Below are 13591 nucleotides of genomic sequence, written 5' to 3'. Positions count from 1 at the left end.
TACTATGTGTTTTCTTGGCATATCTTGAACCACCAACAAGGAACCTTGCCCTCGAGGTGTATAGATCATTATTTGATATCCGACTTGCCAACAAAACAACCCACCGACAAAATTAAATTTGTTGGTGGTAAGAGCACTCCCAGTAAATATTACAATTCGTTGGGTGAGATAACAGTTCTCTCAAGAAATTCCGAATCAGCTAATGGAAATCGCTTTCTGTAAATGAATTTATAAATTCGTTGAGAGCTATCAATTTCTAGAATACTCTTAATTCGTTGGGAGGGCTCAAGGAGCATAAACACTCTCCCAACGGATTCCAAAAATTCATTGGTAGTTCTTCCTCATTATTTCTTTCATTTGTTTTCCTCCTATTTTTGTTATTTTCTGATGAATCTAACGGTCGTGCTACGGAGCAAAAACATAAGACGAAGAACTTAAAGATGCATATGCAATTGTTCATTCAATGGATGCTGACCCAAAGCCAGCTAGCCAGCCCCAAATCCTCACAATAATGGTGTATAGTTTTTTTTTTTAATTTTGTGTAATTTGTATATTTTAAAATATAACTTGTATTTTTTTTTAAGATTTTCTTATATAATCTTGTTAGATATATAATACTAGTTAATGTTTTTAAAAAATTCATTTGTTAAATATTTAAATATTTAAAAAATAAAAAAATAAACGTTTGCTTAAAAAATTTTGTTTTCAAAATAAATATTTCTTAAAAAATTAATTTCTACCAACAAGTTTGAATTTCTCAAGCAGAAGAGTCACCTAAAGAATTTCATATTCCCTGAAAAGAGAATTTCCCAACGAATTTGTTTCATCGCTCGTAGAAGACTGTCCGAGAGAAGTCAAGTCTCTTCTAGTGTAAACAAGTCAACCAGGAAAAAATTTGCTGGTAAAATTTAAAAAATTTCTTGGTAGAATTATGATTTCTAGTAGTGTGAGCCTTAGGAAATTACAATTGTCTATGCTCTAGCAAATGATAAGTTATTTGACATATTCACCAAAAGGCTTTAGACAACACCAACATTATTTCCTACTTGAACATAAGCTTCAGGTCTAGTCTTCTTTTTAATTTTTCTATATATGTGGGTGAGATTAAACCTACTCACACCCACTTAATGTGGGCCCACAAGGTGAACGGCCCCATAAGCCACGTCGGCTTAGAGTTGCATTGTAATTATAGGCAGATGATGCCACCGTCATTTGCACATGCCTGCCCAATAAAAAATTAGTAACTTCCATCATTACCAATTTGATCATCATTAGCGGTCCCCACCCACCTGTCCTCTCTTTTTGGACCTACTCATTCATTACCATTTACTCCTCCTAACTCCACCTCAACAGCACCGGGCCACTACATGCCACGTGTAATCTCCATAGCTACGTATTCTTCTTCCCATCAAACCCTTTTGAGAAGAATGTTGACTTTCAACGCACCGGACTCGGGTTAAAAGTTAAAAACCCGAACCGGCTCTCCACGGTCCGACTCCCATCAACGACATGATTGAGTCATGAATCATCAGATCTGAAACGTTTCCCGATGCTGAGATATTCGGTCAGATTCCCTGGGTCCGTTAAATGTGAATGAAGATGGACCCACTTCGTCACATCATATGACGATGATGCATTGGAGAGGCGACGGATGACGGGACCGTCCAACATGGGCCTCGTCGATCACGGGCGGAGGACAGAGAAGGGTCCACTACCGAACGGACCACGTGGGCCCGGGTGAGGACGACAACGGGTCGTGCGAGTGCCTCACCGAACGCAAATTAAACTACCTTATCTAACACAATAAATGCCGACAAGGACCGTAGGTAAAAGGTCACAATTCACAATTTTCCATTATTTACGTCCACATCAGCGTTTGACCTCTTCTACCCCAGGCACTTTCGTCAATTCACGGGTAGGTAAGAAAAACCACATTCTTTCGCTTGACCCAAAAGTAAGAAAGAATATTCGGGCTACTCTCCCCTATGAATACGGTGGGACCTATCTGAGCTGGCATGGTAAAGACATATCAGCGACAGTGGCAGAGCGCCCACGTGATGCACCAAAAAGCCGCCTCCGATACGGCAACACGTGCAGCATAATGGACACGTGCCTTACTCTGCAGTTAACATGGTTGAAAAAAAGTTGGGAGTAAAAAGGCAGGAGAGGTGTCACGTGGGGAGGACTGACCGTCTGAGTGAGGATCAAAAAAAGATTCCGGCGAGGGGCCACACGGATGGGACCCAATGCGCCGCAGGGAAAAAACAGGGGTCATCTAAGGCGGATTGGTGGCGGCGATTTTTTGGGAGTTTGGGAGCGGCGGTTTGAGAATTGAGAGATGAGATGACGCATTAGAGGCGTCTCTCTCTCTCTCTCTGCAGAGTCTCGCCTCGAGATGTGAGCGAATCGCTGGATACGTTAGCATCCTGAGTCAGTTCTTTTACAGGGGAAATTTTTGCAGTGCGGCGAGAGTTCTTACCGTGAGAAGCTGCTCCGAAAGTTTTAAGTGGTTCTTATCTTAAATGAGCTTAATCATTCCTCAGGAGACAAACGATTTTTGACGCCTTTGGTGGTTCGAAATGAATCAATTCTTCATTTTTTTCCAAATCTGCTGCTGCTGCTGATGACGACATTCTACCATTCAACTCTGGTTTTTCTTATTTGTGAAGTGATCTTGAAGCCGACTGAGTTGAAAACCGATGATGGCCGACAATCACTGTTAGTCTCTCAAATATTTTCTACTCTTCCGAGCCCATTCTCGGTTCTAAAGAGTAGAAATGTTGGGAGATTAGAAAAGAAAACACAAGAGGTTAAAAAGAAGGAAACAAAGTGAATTTGATTTGACCCAAAGTGGCCTTAAGACTAACTACGAAGGCATTTAAATACTGAAATTAGTGGTTTTCTGAGTAAACCAGAGAATCTCATTTCAATTCAATTTTAACTGCTGTTACTGGTATTGAAACTTCGGTCTATAACTTCTTTCTTGATGAAAGAGCCTCCAATGGTGGAAGAAGATGCGTGCAAAAACAAATTTGCATGTCAATTACCTCTTTAATGCACTTCTCCATGTTAACATCTCAATTGATATTTCTAGCTATCTTGAATTCTTCTCTTTTCGTGTTGGGGAGGAAAGTGACATGAAGCAGCTAATTCTTTCTAGTTAGGAAGACGTTATTTTCACATGAAAGCTTCATGCCCCATTCACTCTCTCACCAAACCGCTTATTTTTACACAGACTAATCTTATCTTCAAATTTTACTCCTGGGGATGTCCTTCAATTGTACACTTCGGTCCTCTCACATGCTTCTCACCTTACACACGTTTATCTCTAGCCGCTTGCCTTAAAAGCCCCGCCACGTTTTCTTTTGTCCAGTAAAATGAAATCCACGGGATTTAATTACGTACGAAAATAATTTCCCATGAGCCTCGGGTACTCGCGCCGAGGACCAGACCGAGCGCTCGCCGGGTTAAAAGCCCATTTAAACCCCACTTGTGCTTCTCGAGACGTTCAAATAATGTCGCACTATTTTTACATAAATGCCCTCGAGACAAATTCCTTGGTAGCCGAGAAAAAATTCTGGATAAATTATTACACCTAAAAAAGTTGGATCAAACTTCAATGGAAATTTCATTGGCAACTCAAAAAAAATTAAAGTGAATTTGATTTTTAAAAAAAATTAATCGCTTTCAATATGATTTTTCAGCGGTTTCCGTCGTTCCAAAGGGAGAATTTTTTCTTTGGCTGCTTTGTAATTAATGTTTGCTCGCCATTTCTGGAAATCAGCTGAATGAGCTATGAACGATTACGACAAGAAATAGCCGCTGCTTTGTTGTTTGAACACTGGAACAGCATTTGAGAATTCCCGTTCACGAATCGTCTCCTTCCTACCTCGAAAACGATATAAGAAAGGTCGTATACAGTGGGAATTCCACAGCGACGCCATGACGGCGAAGTTCTATCGGATACAGAATTTCTGGTTATAAAAATGGTGCAAAACACTAAAAAAACTGAGAAAGAAACAAAAAAGGAGGGATAGATTCTCTGGGGTTCAGTTCCACGGGAGTTCAATAATCTTTCCGCCATATCCTCACGTTTCATCCCACAAATACGAGATTCAGATTTTTTTATTGATGATATCTTTTAATATTATTATATAAGACGATAAAAAACGGAAAGGTACACTCGAAATTCTGCAGTTTATACCGAGAAAGGAAAAAGAAACTCAAATATTTATACTTTTATGAGAAAAAGAGATTGAACAGGGGTAGGGGGAGATCGATGGGAAAATACAGAATTTTCCAATCGTCTCTTTTTTTTTTTTTTTTTTGTGGGTTCTTCTGGGAGTTAATCCTCTACATCACCGAGCAGGCGTTCGGATTTTCGTCGCTGAACATCTGGGGAGGATATGCGTAGTCCGTCGGATATCTCTGGTATTCCGTGTAGTATCTGGGGTGGTTGTAATAGATGAATTCGTTCTTCTTCTGTTCGGTCTTGGTTTCTTCTTCAGCACCACCGCCACCGTCCTTGGTTTCTTCCCCACCCTTTTTCTCTGCTTTGGCGGCTTCTTCTCCTCCTTTCTCTTTCTCCCCTTCCTTGGCCTTTTCTTCTTTGTTCTCTTTGGGCTTTTCTTCTTCCTTCTTCTCCGGTTCTTGTTTCACGATCGTTGCGTGCTTGCCGGTTCTCTTGTAAACGTATTCGACCAGCTTGGACGCCTCGAACACTCCCTTCACCGTCACCTGCGAGCCCTTCAGGTCTGGATCTGCCTCTTGAACACCTGAAATTCGCGATATTCAGATAAAAGTTCGCAGGGTCAGATTCAATTTACCCTTTCATGTCCGCTAGCTGCATCGAGGACTCGTGAATGTGAACCCCAACTAAACGGGTAAGAGATTAAATTGACGAACTTGTAACAACTTGGATCGTGAGTAAGAGGATCTGAAATGTAGGGAGAAAGAAGGAAATGCTGGTGTTACTGATATTCTATACCTTTCATTTTCAGAATTCGTTTTCGGATTTCCTGAGCGCATGCTTCGCAATGCATGTGAACCTTCAAGAGTACTATTATCACCGGCGGCTGAAAAAAATAAATTACTCTAATAAGAAGACTTTCGTTTTTCAATTTTATGAAGTTCTTCAGACTCTCATACCTCCTTCTCCTCCGCCTTGGGCTTCTCCGCTTCCGGCTTCTTGGCGTCCTCCGCAGGCGGTTTAGGCAGCGGCGTCAGCAGCTCAACTTTCCGGTGACTCTTCCTCTGAACTCTATCCAAGACCTTGAGCGGATCGGCCTTCTTCCCTTTCACCACCACTTTATGCGTCTTACTATCCGTCTGCACATCCTCCACACCTGACAACAAGCCATCTCCAAAACGTTTCAGACAATCGAAAATTTCCATATTAAGCACAGACGACGACGAAACGTAACACGCAAAATCTCCAAACCTTCGAAACCTCGCAGACACCTCTTAACCTTCCTGGCACATCCCTCGCAATGCATGAAGACTCTCAACACGATCTCCTCCGGCGGCGGAGGCTCCTTCTCCTCCGCCTTCTCTTTCTCGTCCTTTTTCTCTTCTTTTTTCTCTTCCTTCTCCTTCACCTCTTCCTTCTGCTCCTTCTTCTCCTCCGCCGGTGGTTTCTTCTCCTCTACCTTCTTCTCTTCCGGTTTCTTCTCCTCCTACACTCAAACAGAGCTCCATCATCACATGGAAAAAGAAGCAAAAAAAAAAAAAACCGTGAACCCACGAATGCAGTGGTGAGTACCTACCTCTCCCATGGCGGATTGGCAGACGAGAGCGCAAAGGCCTGGGCGAGCGCAGCAGAACGAAGGCGAGCGAGCAGAGCTAGTTTTGGGAGTTTTTCGCTCTGGGATGCCACCTTTTCTCGGCCATGGGATCTGTATCCTCCATTGCATCATGATCACCCTGACGTGGCAAGTAAAGCCAGGGGGCACGTGCGAGGCAGGATGGCCGTCCTGTGACAAATGCGGGCGACTGTTAGTTCTGTTTTTGGAGTCTTTCGTAATAAAACCTGCTAAGAAAATTCCGTAATCACCCCTGATGATAGAAGCCGGACTGGTGGGCCCAATGGGCATGTAGGGTCTGATCTGGTGTTGCACCGGACGCGTGGTCACAGATGATTGGGTTCAGTGGGCTAACTTGTAAGTGGAAAAATCTAGAATGGGGTAGACTATTAATTGAGGCCATCAGCTAAACCGATTACGTGGCCACTCAAATTTACTAATTTGGGAAAAAGAGTCATTAATGGCCAATGTATTAATTATTTTTCTAAATTTCTGAATAATCTCGCACGACCTCTCCCCATAAAAGATGCCACATTAAATCATGGTTCGAGTTACAATAGGCTTGAACTTGAACTTGAATTTTTCCATGCTTTTTTATTTATTTATTAAAAAGTATTAACATAAAAGCGCATTAATGATTTATTAGAAGCAATAAGAATACAAAACATGAAAATTTATTTTTTACTAATTATTTAAGTAAAATATTCTTATTAAAAAAATTCCCTTTGATCGGTTTTCTTGCATCCGTAATACCATAGAGAATAAAAGAAAAATTAGTTATGGTGTTTTATTTTAATATAAATAAATAATTTTATATTTAAACCATAAAAAAACTCATATTCCAATCATTTTTAAATTTCTTAAAAGTAAGCAGAATAAAAAAAAATCAAAACGAAAATTTTCTCTTCTCAAAAATGGATTAAATGCAAAAAAAATTGATCGACAGAACTTTCGTATTGGCACAAACACACCCTTAATGTGAAACCTACATGCAAAGCAAAGAATTAAAGGGGCACACACTTGTCATGTGGTAGAGTAAAAGAGAAAAATAAATAAAAATCATAAAAAATAATTGATAATATATATCTTATATTATTAAGCACACATTTCTAATACAAATCACATTGAAATAAATCTAGTGAGTAATTAGTCACATAAGTAAAACAGTTGGTCAACAAACTTGTTTCCTTCCATACCCAATGGCAATTTCTTCTTTTTCCTTTTCCTCTTCTTCTAGCAATTCACACGATACAATTGTCGGCCGATCAGTAGATCGACACCCCACATGCATTACAAGTACAATATGCCAATATTAAACCAAACCCTGTCGGTCTAAATATCATTTTGAGTAACGAATTCCAAGATAATGAACATAGTTATCATGGTTAATATATATCTCATTCAAGATACAAGTGGGACTAATGAGGTGGGTTAAGTTAATGCTTCTAGTTTACAACTCTAACTAGAGTGTTCTTCAAATTCATAATCAAATAAGCACACATTTCCAATACAAATCACATTGAAATAAATGTAGTGAGTAATTAGTCACAATCAGTTGGTCAACAAACTTGTTTCCTTCCATACCCAATGGCAATTTCTTCTTCTTCGTCTTCTTCTTCCTCTAGTAATCCACATGATTCAATGGTCGGCCGATCAGTAGATCGACAACCCACATGCATTACGAGTACAATATGGCAATATTAAACCGAACCCTGTCGGACTAAATGTCGTTTTGAGTAACAAATTCCAAGATAATGAACATAGTTAACATGATTAATATATATATTTTATTCAAGATTCCTTTAAAAGTATAAGTAGTTTGAGGGTATGTTCCCTAACAATTTTTTAAAAGAGAACTCATAGGTTTGGACTGCATCAATCATTCTTTTTGGTGCCCTTTTGAACCCCTTTTGGACAGTTACTTAATATAAATATTTTTAATATTTTAATTAAAAAATGAGATAAAATCTCTTTTAAAAATTCGTGAAAGTCAATAAAAGTCCCCGATATGTATCATCCCGATACGCATTATGTATCGGTCTCAATACATCTCATTAAAGAAAAAGAAAAAAAATTCGTGCCAAAGTCGGAACGGAGCAATCGCCAACGGGGGGTGGACCCGCGCTTGGAGTTTCATCTGAACCGGACGAGAGAGGGTTTGTCTTATTATCATTCCCCGTAATGGGCTCTCCTATTTCACCAAGCTTGAGAGAAGTGGCAGGGGCTTTCTCCTCATAATGGGATCACTGCTCCTCCCATCACCCTGTCTCGTCTCTGTGTCGGTAACAGCACCACGAACACCAGACGACGTTCAATGAACCTTTGCCGCAGGCAGCTTTGGTGGGTCCTCCCTGCTCTCCTCCCACCGAGGGAAATCACATTCAGTAGTTTTTCCGACGGTGCTTTGAAAGTAGCGGTTTTCAAAGACTCTTTCCAAGTAACAAAGTACGAAGGGTGATGGAAGTGATCATAGTTAGGCAGAAGGGTTTAAGAAAGCTCATCAACACTGGAGACTGGAAGCAAGCCATTGGACGACGAGAATTTTTTTTTCTGTTATAGGCATCAGTTACAGTTGAGATTCCTTTGAGTAGAGAAAAGAGTACCAAATAATGGCGATCCAACAGTTGCTCATAATTCAAGAGATTGGTGCCATCAATCACTGATGCAGTGTTCGTACTGGGACACCTGACCTCCGTTCCAGATTCCCTCCTCTTTAGTCCTCAAATCCTTACTAAACACTCTAGTTGAATTGATTTCAAAAGCTCGACATCAATGTGTTTGATGGGATATCTGGTTCGGGGGTGTTTTGTTGTTCGTTTGGTGAGGAACAATAAAATGTTACTCAAGAATTGATTGATCATGTTGACTGATCCTCTGTGACTTGGGTTTGGTGGATTCGTAATTCTGCCAAAATGGTGACAACAGAAGCTCTTTTCTGAGACACTGAAAAGTAATGGCGGATGGCTTTGTACAAGTTATTATCACCCAAGCCCCATCTATGCTCAGAAACCGTGATAGTCAATTATTTCAGAGTAAAGTCATTCTTATCTGGCAAAGCAAGCTTCAATCTGGGAAGATATCTGTTTGTCGTGAGCTTTCTATAGCTTTCTAGAGGTTTCTCAACTTCTCCTGAGTTTGGGACAACATTTCTTTAGTTTCTAGTAATTCCTCTAGGCGAGTAGTCGATTGAGACTGAATATAGTCGAGCCGTTATGGGTAGAGGCGGTTCAGACAAATCTAACTCTGAAGATTTGTTTTTGGTAAGTACTGATTTATTTTTGTAGAGTTCTGATTGCTTAATATAGGTCATGAACACAAATAGTAGAAGAATTATAATTTTATTTGTTTATGGTATTTTCTGTTTTTTGGAGGGGGGGAGGTAAAATTTTGCAACTCTTTCTATCATTTTCTGGGATTGAAATGTGTTGAAATGAGTTGTAAATTGTGTAATTTGTTATCGTAATTATGGGAAACGATTTGTTTCCTTGATTTGTTCCTGATTCTAAGATCTAAATTGGATCTTAATAAGGTTGTAAATGTATTATAAAAAGCCTCCATTGAGAATAATATATCGTCGGAAAATATTCTTTGAAACATTTTTCTGTGTCTCGGTTTGACATGGTATTAGAGCTGTCTATTTCTCTTCTCCTTCCCGTTGTCGAAGATCAGAGCTAATTGCTCCCGTAGTCGCCGAAGGAGGTAGCCAAAAAAATCATGGCTTAGGAAGTTGCTGAACTCTGTTTTCTGCAACTCACTAGCCCGGCGGTCTTGTAGCCAAAATCTTGTCATCGACGACCGCAGACGATTGAACCAACAGCTCGTTATTGCCGTCAAAGGAAACCGATGAACCCTTTTTTTTCTATGACTCAGTGGCCCGACGGTTTCCACGACTCTGTCCCGTAGCCATCTAAGCCGCCGACAACTGCCGCTGAAGTACGCCAACACACTGTCACCGTCGCCGAAGACGCTTTGTCGTCACGGAAGACCCCTTGTTGTTGCTGAAGAAGTTTTGTTCGTCGCCGTAAAACCGAGCCACCACCACCCAAAATCCAACGGGACTCTCGAAAGCTAACGAACCGCCAACGAATCATCCTTCTTCCTTCCAACCACAGCACCGCCGCCGAACTACCAGTGTCGTCGACAAAGAAGACAAAGGTGATCCTCCGTTTAATCTTTTTTTTGTTAACTTAGGAACACTGTTCCTTTATTTTCTTACGATCGAACGGGTCAGGCCAGCGGATCCGGACCAGATCGGACCGAACCGGCCACAGTACGAAACTGGACTAGAACTTGACCAGATCGAACTGGACTACTTCCAGACCGTACTAGGAAGAAAAAAAATTTGAATCAACCCAGAGATAGACAATGGGGAGCTATTATCTAATCTCTAGAAAAACTAACAACCGAGTATGTACTCACTGCAGGGAAAAAGGTCATTCGCAACAGCGTTGTTACGAGATTATTGGTTATCTAGAGTGGTGGGACTTCTAAAAAAACCTCAAAAAAAGAATATTGGGGAAAAGGTGTTGCCTATCCAGGTATTATCGGTAAAGCATTGGTATTCTCTGCATATTCTAAGAATAGAACTTGGATTATTGATACAGGTGCATCTGATCACATGACAAAGGATTCCAGTCAGTTAAAATTTGTCCTACTTTCTCCTTAATTCGTTATTTCCACCGCCAATGGTAGTATCTCTCATATTACATGGGAATGATCAGTGATCTTGTCGAATAATCTTACATTAGATATTGTCCTTGTTGTTCCATCTCTTGAATACAATTTGTTGTCTGTTAGCCAAATTACTTCAACTCTTGCTTGTACTGTAACTTTTTGGCCCTCATTCTGTGTCTTTCAAGTCATTCTAACCCGGAAGATTCTTGGTTATGGTGTTAGATAGGGCAAACTCTACTATTTGGAGTTGACAGAGAATGGGGGATCGAAAATCAGTCAGGCAAATGAAGTTAGTAGTGAAGACAGTGCTCGAGCAACTATATGGTTATTGCACCAAAGACTCGGACATCTTTCTTTTGGTTATTTTAAGAAATTGCGACCACAATTTTTTTCAGGTTTGAATAATCTGGATTTTCATTGTGACACTTGTGAACTGGCTAAGAGCCACCGTATATCTTATTTACCGAGTTTGAATAAGAGTTCTGAACCTTTTAAGGTTATTTATTCTGATGTTTGGGGTCCTACAAAGGTTCCCTCTATTTCTCGAGCTCGATATTTTGTGACATTTATTGATGAATGCACTAGAATTACCTGGGTATCCCTGCTTATAAAAAAGAGTGATGTGTGTCTAGTTTTTTAGAAATTTCACCAAATGGTACACACTCAATACCAGAAGCATATTCGTGTTTTGCAATCTGACAATGGTACTGAGTTTGTTGATACTTCTCTTGGTATTTTTCTGAACAATCATGGAATTCGGCATCAGACCTCATGCACCTATACTCCCCAACAAAATGGATTGGCAGAGAGGAAGAATAGACAACTTTTGGAAGTAGTGCGTGCCTCTCTCTTTGGCACGAACATGCCTTAGTTTTATTGGGGCGAAACTATCAAATCTGCTGCATTCCTTATCAATCGAACACCTTATCGAGTTATTGACTTTCAAACTCCTTAACAAAAACTGCACTCCCTAATTCCATTCCCCATCTTCCAAATCTTGAACCCCAGATTTTTGGGTGTACTGTATATGTTCATATCCCAAAAGTCTTACGAAATAAACTTAATCTATATACCAAACAATGTATTTTTGTGGGCTATTATGATTTTCAAAAAGGATATCGGTGCTATGATCCACACACCCGAAAGCTCTATGTAACTCTAAATGCCTATTTTCATGAATTACAACCTTATTACTCAGGGGGAGTCTCTCGGAATTCTCTTCAGGGAGAGCTCAAGTGAAGAGAATGTTCAACAAGAGAATAGCGGAGGGGCTGAGTTTGCTAAGTTAGAAACGGTGAATGAACTTTTGAACCAACTAGGTCTTCATGATGTGCAATAAGACTGTGCTCCCAACCATGAAGCTGAGAGTGAATCATTAATCTCTCCAGAAGAATCCTCAGAGTTGCCTCTGTCTGCACCATCAACTGAAGAATTAACCCATTCTCAGGTAAATACGAATCCTGTGTTTAATGAATCTATTGAAACATGTGTTCCTACAGATAATATAACTCCTAAATATCGACAAAGATTGAATTGGGGAGTTCCAAAGAAACAGTATGAACCTGATCTCGAAGCCAAGACAAAATACTCAATAAACAACTATGTGTCTTCCCATAGGTTGACTAAATCGTATGCATTTACTATTGATCAATTATCCAGGGTTTCTATTCCTAGTAATGTGCAAGATGCATTAGCTGATCCAAAATGAAAAAAGGCGATGAACGAAGAGATGGAGGCTCTACAAAAGAATGCCACTTGGGAACTTGTTTCACAACTTAAAGGAGTGAAGACAATTGGATGTCGATAGGTGTTCACGGTGAAACTCAAACCGGATCGAAGTATTGAAAGATATAAAGTTCGACAAGTTGCAAAGGGATATATACGCTAAGGTATGGGATAGACTATCAGGATACTTTTGCACCATTAGCTAAGATCAATACAATTCGCATTCTTATATCTATAACAGCAAATCGAGACTGGCTTTTGTAACAATTTGATGTTAAAAATACCTTTCTCAATAGAGAATTAGAAGAAGAAGTCTACTTGGAGCTACCACCTGGAGTTAAAAGTGGTTCTTTATGTCAACGTAAAGTCTGTAAATTGAAGAAGTCATTGTACGGGCTAAAACAATCACCTAGAGCATGGTTTGGGAGATTCTCGGCTACAATGAAGGAGTTTGGCAATAAGCAAAGTAACTCAGATCATAATTTGTTTATAAAAAACAAAGAAGAAAAAGTAACACTTTAATTGTGTATGTTGTTGATATGGTTTTGATAAGAGATGACCCATGTGAAATGCAAGCTTTACAGGAGTATTTAGCCACTAAATTTGAAATGAAGGATCTCAGACAACTTAAATATTTTTTGGGAATTGAGGTGGCAAGATCGAAGCAGGAAATCTTCCTTTCACAACGAAAATATGTGTTGGATCTTCTAGCCGAAACCGGAATGTTTGATTGTAAACCAGTAGAGATGCCCATATAAATGAATCATAAGCTCGGAATTCTCCCAGATCAAATCCCAATAGACAAAGGGCGTTATCAGCGATTAGTTGGAAGATTAATCTACCTATCACACACAAGACCAGATGTTGCATATGCAGTGAGCATTGTGAGTCAGTTCATGTATGCACCAAGTGAAGAACATATGGAAGCAGTCTATCGAATATTGAGATACTTAAAGAGTGCTCCAGGAAAAGGTTTGTTATTCGCAAAAAAAAGTGTCTCTAACATTGAAGGATACACAGATTCTGATTGGGCAGGAGATCAGACAACCAGAAGATCCACGTCTGGTTATTTTACCTTTGTGAAGGTAATCTTGTCACGTGGGGAAGAAAAAAACAGAAGGTGGTATCAAGATCAAGTGTTGAAGCTTAATTTCGAGGCATGACTCATGGTGTATGAGAATTGTTATGGATAAGAAATATACTGAGGGACTTAGGGATTGAATATGCTGAATCTATGAATCTCCACTGTGATAATAAGTTAGCCATTGAAATTGCTAAACATGTTGAAGTTGATTGTCATTTCATCAAGAAAAACCTCGACGCAAAGATTGTACAATTTCCTTTTATTCCATCTGAGAGTCAGTTGGCTGATATTTTCACGAAAGGAGTAT

At 39.8% G+C, this 13591-nt stretch overlaps 1 protein-coding gene across 1 annotated transcript; it reads right to left on the bottom strand.

Annotated features, from left to right (window-relative positions):
• Positions 1 to 4212: 4212 nt before the first annotated feature.
• LOC137952841 (heavy metal-associated isoprenylated plant protein 7-like) lies at positions 4213 to 5898 on the bottom strand. Its single transcript, XM_068799917.1, has 5 exons — positions 5766 to 5898; positions 5441 to 5675; positions 5149 to 5345; positions 4988 to 5075; positions 4213 to 4775 (listed from the first exon to the last, which is right to left on the bottom strand). The coding sequence occupies exons 1-5, from the start codon at positions 5772 to 5774 to the stop codon at positions 4354 to 4356; spliced, it is 951 nt and encodes a 316-aa protein (XP_068656018.1). The 5' UTR covers positions 5775 to 5898; the 3' UTR covers positions 4213 to 4353.
• Positions 5899 to 13591: the final 7693 nt, after the last annotated feature.

This window comes from Aristolochia californica, unplaced genomic scaffold, assembly GCF_029961685.1.
Source record: "Aristolochia californica isolate CCGP_79_NKW_82.1479 unplaced genomic scaffold, dmAriCali1.0.hap1 SCAF_1, whole genome shotgun sequence".
Taxonomy (NCBI): Eukaryota; Viridiplantae; Streptophyta; class Magnoliopsida; order Piperales; family Aristolochiaceae; genus Aristolochia; species Aristolochia californica.
The sequence above is the reverse complement of the archived record's forward strand: the minus strand, read 5'-3'. Positions and strand labels throughout refer to the sequence as shown.

What these genes read in the sequence shown, in the direction of transcription:
- LOC137952841 (XM_068799917.1), bottom strand. An exon ending in CCAAGGCGGAGGAGAAGGAG is followed by an intron (nt 5,076 to 5,148) that starts GTATGAGAGTCT and finishes TATTTTTTTCAG; the next exon opens with CCGCCGGTGATAATAGTACT. An exon ending in ACGAATTCTGAAAATGAAAG is followed by an intron (nt 4,776 to 4,987) that starts GTATAGAATATC and finishes CGCGAATTTCAG; the next exon opens with GTGTTCAAGAGGCAGATCCA.